The sequence below is a fragment of the Epinephelus moara genome, chromosome 1, assembly GCF_006386435.1.
Source record: "Epinephelus moara isolate mb chromosome 1, YSFRI_EMoa_1.0, whole genome shotgun sequence".
Taxonomy (NCBI): domain Eukaryota; kingdom Metazoa; phylum Chordata; class Actinopteri; order Perciformes; family Serranidae; genus Epinephelus; species Epinephelus moara.
In genome coordinates this window covers 38903730-38910561 of record NC_065506.1, presented here as the reverse complement: position 1 = coordinate 38910561, position 6832 = coordinate 38903730, and the positions used below count along the sequence as shown (strand labels likewise).

General features: G+C 39.9%; 1 protein-coding gene across 2 annotated transcripts; it reads left to right on the top strand.

Moving 5' to 3' along the window:
* The first annotated feature begins 586 nt into the window (after positions 1-586).
* senp8 (SUMO peptidase family member, NEDD8 specific) lies at positions 587-3659 on the top strand. 2 transcript variants are annotated; one of them, XM_050044661.1, is made up of 2 exons: positions 587-733; positions 2249-3659. In XM_050044661.1, exon 2 carries the CDS (start codon positions 2270-2272, stop codon positions 2933-2935), a length of 666 nt encoding a protein of 221 aa, XP_049900618.1. In that variant the 5' UTR covers positions 587-733; positions 2249-2269; the 3' UTR covers positions 2936-3659. The 2 variants fall into 2 exon arrangements, with proteins under 2 accessions (XP_049900618.1, XP_049900610.1); XM_050044653.1 differs by lacking the exon at positions 587-733 and adding an exon at positions 849-1169.
* The last annotated feature ends 3173 nt before the right edge of the window (positions 3660-6832 follow it).

Sequence of the window (6832 nt, the reverse complement as noted above, 5' to 3'; positions counted from 1 at the left end):
TACTCCTAATACTACTAATGCTAATGCCAATTAGATCTAATATAACATCTAATAAGATGTGCATTTGTGTCACTATTCTGTTATTATTATTATTACTTTTATTATTATTATTATTATTATTATTATTATTATTATTAATATGATTATTATGATTATTATTATTATTTCTTCCTGATTATATGCCCTGACAGAGCATTTATTAAATATTTTTGTCTGGTGTGATATCCCCCTGGTGCGCATGCGCTGACAGAGCATTTATTCTGCGTATGCACCACTGATGTATAAAGAAAACTCACCCGTTGAGCATATCTCATAGGAATGAATGAGGCGCCATCTTTGAACGCTGTATCCAGTCTCCTTCCAGTGATGGAGCGAAACAACCGGAAGTACGCACTAAATAACACGGCTGCGATTACTACCAGACACCCCACCTTTTAAAATGATGCTTCAACCAGATCTGAGTGTGTACTTTGTGTTTGTATGAGATCATAGCGACCTGGAATGTGTTGATTTTCACATACGTGGCCGTTTTTCTGATTATACAACTTTTAAATGTACACACCGATAACTTTTAAATCATTGCAGGTAGTGAAACAGACTGGTAGCGTGTCAGTTAGACGCATTGCGTAGGTATCACTGTCGCAAAAACGTTCAACGGTTTACGTTAGTCACTGCAATGAGGGACAAGACTGCAGTTTTCGTGGTACTTTTTATCTGAGTGTGTCTTTTACAGGTATGGACATTTAATCAGCCTCGTGTATTTTAATGTGTCAGTACACGGTTTATGTTCCATAGGCTGAAATGACTGTTCAGCTGAGTTATTTAGCTTCGTGTGATGGTGAAAGTGGCGGTTAGCTAACCAGCTAATGCTAACGTTAGACCGTTTCATCCAAAACAAGATGAACTAAACGCATTGCAGTAATGTGACGCTCCGCAGTGGCATCACCGGACACCGGCAGCCTGGAGTCTGTCAGCTATTATGGCCGATCAAACATCGTTGTAAATAATTGATAATAGCTTTAGCGTTATGTTTTAATACGGATACAAGTAACGTGTCTCTGAGTAACGTTAACGGTCAGCACCAACGAACCAAAATGGAACCATAACGGAATTACTCCGGTGTACTCCTCGGTGAAGTTTAGCTGGTTCTGTTGGCTTCTCTTTACATGGTAACGTTAAAACTTCAACACAGCCTCATCCCCAGATTCAGTAGTTGTTTCGATAACTATCAAATGAAGATCAATAATTGGGTTTGACTCATGTTCAGGATGATTTTTGTGACACATTAGAGTGAAAGTGTCATTGTAAAACTGAGATTTCAGTTTATCTGTTTAAAAACAGACCAATGTCTACTGTATGACAACTATTTCATTAGTGATTATTGAAAAGATCATGGTTCCAACTAATCTTTGGTGTATGAACTGACACAAAATATAGAAATAAAAATGCCCATTTCATTTGCCGTAATCCAAATAAACACCTGCAAACTGCTTGTTTTCTGACTGACAGCCCAGTTTGATGACCTTTCTGATGATCTACTGATCAACGACTCATATCAGCCTTGCATAAGGGCTGCAATTTATATTTTCATTATTGATTAATCTGGTGATTACTTTCTTGGCAGTTCATTGAAAAAAAATGGATGTAAGAATCCACATTACAATCACAACTCCTAAGATCAAGGTGACATCTTTAAATTGCTTGCTTCTTTTGACCCACACTCTTAAACCCAAAGACATTTAGTTTGCAATCACATAAGACAAAAGAAACGTAGTTGATTTTCACAATGAGGCAGGGCTGCAACTTATTATTTTAATTGTCAAATAATCTGTCGATCATTTTCTTGATCAATCGATTTGTTGTTTGGTGTAAAAAGATGTCGAATTTCCCAAAGCCTAAGATGACTTCCTCAAATGTCTTGTTTTGTACAAAACCTAAAGATAGGCCTATTTAGTAAAGAAACCAGAAAGTATTCACATTTAAAAAGTTTGAATCAGAGAATTTTCCTTTGTCTTTTAAAAAATTACTCAAACCGATTAATAGATTCCAATTATTTTAGATTTGTTAAATAACTAACAACTAATCAAGTAAACGTTGCTGTGTAGGGCGAGAAATATTTGGCATTTGTACTAATTTGATAAGTAAAAAGTTAAATCAGTTATCAGAATCAATGTGGATTCATTTCCCGATGATTGACTGAGTAATTGGTGAAATATTTCAGACTAAAATCTTCCTCTGTGTTTTTCAGACTGACACTCTGTGTTGGAGGATGGACCCTGTAGTGCTGAGCTACCAGGACAGCCTGTTGCGGCGCTCTGATGTGTCCCTGCTGGAGGGACCTTACTGGCTCAACGACCAAGTCATTGGTTTCGCCTTCGAGTACTTTGCTGCTGAGCGCTTCAGAGTCCTGGGGGACACCATCACCTTCATCAGCCCAGAGGTCACCCAGTTCATCAAGTGTGCTTCCTGTCCCGATGAGTTGGCCCTGTTCCTGGAGCCGCTGGATCTCGCCTCTCGTCACTGGGTCTTCCTAGCCGTTAACGACAACTCCAACCAGACCGCTGGGGGATCCCACTGGAGCCTTCTGGTCTACCACCACAACTCCAACCACTTTGCACACTATGACTCTCAAAACGGCAGCAACTCGCTGCACGCGCGGCGCATCGCCAGCAAGTTAGAGCCTTTCTTGGGCGCAGGGAGAAAAGCGCTGTTCGTGGAGGAGCCCTGCCCGTCGCAGCAGAACAGCTATGACTGCGGCATGTATGTTATCTGTATCGCTGAGGCCTTGTGTGAGAAGGCCAGGGTGGAGGGCTCCCCACGCCTTCCTGTGCAAATCATCACCCCAGCCTACATCACCCAGAAGAGGGCTGAATGGTGCAGACTGATCCAGAGTCTAGCTCAGAACGACCTCTGCTGCTCGCTGTCTTTTCCTTAGCACGTTGATTGCCCCTCACTATATGCAGAACAGCTGTCAGCCTCTACATATCTACTGCTGGAGCATCTGAATGCACTCCTTGAATACAGTATATAACTCTATATGACCTTTATTTCTATTACAGTCTATCATACTCCATAACAGGAAAAAAAGCTTAAAAAAAAATAAACACAGTGTTACGAATGATTCATGAAACATTTGGTGTCATGTTTATGCCTTGTATATGCACAGCAACATACAATATGTAAACCTGAACACCAGCATGCCTATAAAGGAATTTACTCCCATGTACATATTTAGTGAGGATGGAGAATATGTCATGTCAAAGAGGAGGCACAGACGTTTCTTTTCTCTATTGTATGAGTTTGGGGCGAATGTAGAAATGTTTACACAGATTATTGCTCAGGGTCATTTTGAATGAACTAGAATTGACGCTAAGAATGTGAATCTTAACTTTGGCTCCTACTTTATGTCACATATTCATTCTGTTTCTCACGCCGAAAAAAGGCGTTGCGTCAACAACTACGAACTTTTGAAACGTTTTAAAGAAAATCGCTGTATGAGGGTACGACGTGCAATGTGTGCTGTGACTGTTCATGGGGCAAAGGGCAATGTGGAGCGGTGGAATGTACGATATGTTCTCACGAAAAGCAAGTATCAAACTCGGTGTCTGTTGATCTAATAAATTTTATTGTTGTCACATTTTTGTTGACAAAATGGTAAATTTGGTTTGTGGTTTTTGTTTGAGGTCCCTGCTGTCGTTCTTTTCATCAAGTTAAATGAAGCTAATTTGTTCACTTAGGTTCGGGAGCAGGGCCACACCTCTAATTATAGCCAAGCCTACTTCCACCTGGTCAACCCATCCTGCTCTGTTTGTCTCAGATTCCTCGACCCACCCTCCCCTACCTCATACCCACCATCATTCCTTCATCATCTCTTCCCTTCTCCCCTCATCTTGTCTTATTCAGTGTGGTGCATACCTCTCCCATGTCTCATTCTGAGTACCGTCTGGGGGCCTGTAACCAGCTTGTCAGGAGCCCCCACACAGTCTCCCTCTGCACGATTTCCAGTACATCCTCCCACATCAACCTAACAACCTAACCCACCAGTCCTCAACTACTAACACCTCCTGAATTACAATCAAACATCTAAACGACATGTTGTGGCGTGGTCCTTGCTAGTGAAAGCCTAATTTAGGTAAAAGGTTAAATTTTCCTTCATATTTTCCATCTGCAAAGTTAACCTCTGAGACCCAGCGGGCTGACGGCGATCCCTGCCGACATTAGAGTCTATAGTGGGCTGAGAAACCCAATGTCATCTGAAACCAGAAGACCATAGGAATCCAGTTGTCTCAACCATATCATGGTAGCTTCTCAGGAAGGTGGCTAGATAGTGCTCCAAAGTTAGGCTAAATTTTGGCGAGGGAAAAAGGGCATGGCCATTGTGATGGGTCCCTTGACCTCTCACCTCAAGATATCAATGAAAATGGGTTCAATGGTTACCTATGAGACATGCTATAGACATGCCCCCTTCACTCTCATGCAATTCTGGGCAAAAACGTAAAAGTATGGAGTATAAATGTGTTATTTTCGCCTATTGTATTTGAATATTTCTGCATACTGGGGTCCCTAAACAGGCTTGGGATTGTATAAATTGGGTATGACTATAAAGCTGAGACTCTAGTGGATTCTGTGAGGCCAGTTTTATTCATGTGAGACAATGTTTGACCCCATATTACCCATTTCATTGTAGTGAGACCATTTCTTTAAACTTTTTTTTTGACCTATAGTGACCTTTATGGATAATCACAGCCTCATGAAGCTTTACAATCACAAACTAGAAACCTCGGGCATTGAGAGGATGGATGACTCTCTAAGGAGTATGGGGAAAAAGGGGGTTTCTCAGCAGGTTCCAGAACAGAACTGTCCAATCACAGAAATGCAATTCTAAGAGAAATCTCCAAATGTTTAAAGGTTTTGAAATCAAATCACAACATGTTTTTAAGGTCTTGGTGTCTGAATGGGACCCACCACAGACCACCATATAGGCACTTCGAACATTATGATGGAGGTATATGATGGTCATTCCCACACTGAATTATGTCTCATAAGTTGTTGCAGCAGATATTGGGTTGATACTGTTTGTAACACAGCTGTGGTGCTATATTTAAGCATTTTTGACCTCTTGAGTACTGATGAAAATGGTCAACAATCCCTCAAAAAATGCTTAAATTTAGCACCACAGCTGTGTTGCAATGGTATCAACCCAAAAATTGCTGCAATAACCAATGAGACATAATTCAGCATGTGAATGACCATCACCACCACCATAATGTTCAAAGCCCCTATACACTCTCAACTTTAAATACGTACCAAACCAAAACGCAATGTTTATTACAGATTTGTGACCAGAAAATCTTGACACAAAGCTGAGCTGTAGCTCAAACTAATCTTCAGGTTCCCAGCTTTCAGATGATGTTTATCACTTACATGTGGAACATACTGTTGACCTGCTAGCTCCCACTAAAGATCCTCCGTCCCCCTAAATAAGACAAAAGTAGGTCTCAGAGGATTAACTGGATGTTATTTTGAATGAGCCTCACTTAAGTATTTCAAAATGTATCAATAGTAAATAATGATTCAAAAACTCTGCCTCAAAGGGGGAAAATGAAATTACAACATAAATCAGGCTACACTGATTTTTAAAAAAGTAAACAGGAGTAAGTATCTGACAAAACGCTCCGGGCAAATGTTCAACTTTTTTGACAGTTTTCAACCCTCTTCGCTAATCTGTGTTTAAAATGTATTGAAGTTTGATCCCAATAGCTCATCCTTAATACAATATTACTGTTGTGGTTTGAAAGAAAGGAACATAATACTTACAACACTGGAGCAGCCTGATGGATCGCAGCTAAATAAAGCTGAAACACATGAGGGGAAAAGTGTAAACTTCATTGTTTTCTGACTGCAAGAAATCCACACAGTTATTGTTCAGATGACTGAAATAGAGACTTTCACTTCACCAGTTCTAAAAATATTTAATCTTCATCTATTAAAGGCAACGGCATCAAAAATATCCACTGATATCATTTCCCCAGTCTGTGAGTAGAAAGTGAGTTACAGTCCAAGCTGTCATCCAGGATTGTGTTTTAACTTTAGAAAGCTCACAGGAAGGCCAAACTGTTCTTTATTTACAGCTTCACCATTCAGACTCTCTGACATATTTATAAGAGAGCGTTACTATCACAGCTGGAACAGGATTTAGAGTTTTAACATGGACAGACATGCAGCCAAGGGAGTATGTTTCATTTCACTGCATTCATTGTATTCCAGTATTAGTATGTACTTATTATATTATTACTAAAATGAATGTTATTGTAGCTACTGTCAACACTGTCTGCTCTGCATCTCTCTCTGGCTCTGGCTCTCTTTTGTCATTCGATTAGATAAATAAGATTTAAACCAGCTTAGTGCAGAACCTTTAAGGCCAATTAAATGTTCCAGTCTCTGTGACAGGATTTGATGGTCAATTGTGTCAAATGCCACACTAAGATCTAATAAAACAAGTACAGAGACGAGTCCTTTGTCTGAAGCAATCAGAAGATCATTTGTAATTTTAACTAGTGCTGTCTCAGTGCTATGATGCACTCTAAATCCTGACTGAAATTCCTCAAATTAATTATTAGAGGTTAGTAGAGGTTAGTAGAGACATGAAACTTTGCACAGAGATGCCTCTCCTCATGAGGAACAAATTTGCCTCAAGAACCCATAACTTCCGGTTATATAGATTTTCCACCATTTTGAATTTTTTGAAAAACACTTCAAATCGATCTCTTCCTAGGAAGTTTGACCGATCTGTATGAAACTGGGTGAACATAATCTAGGGACCAATATCTAA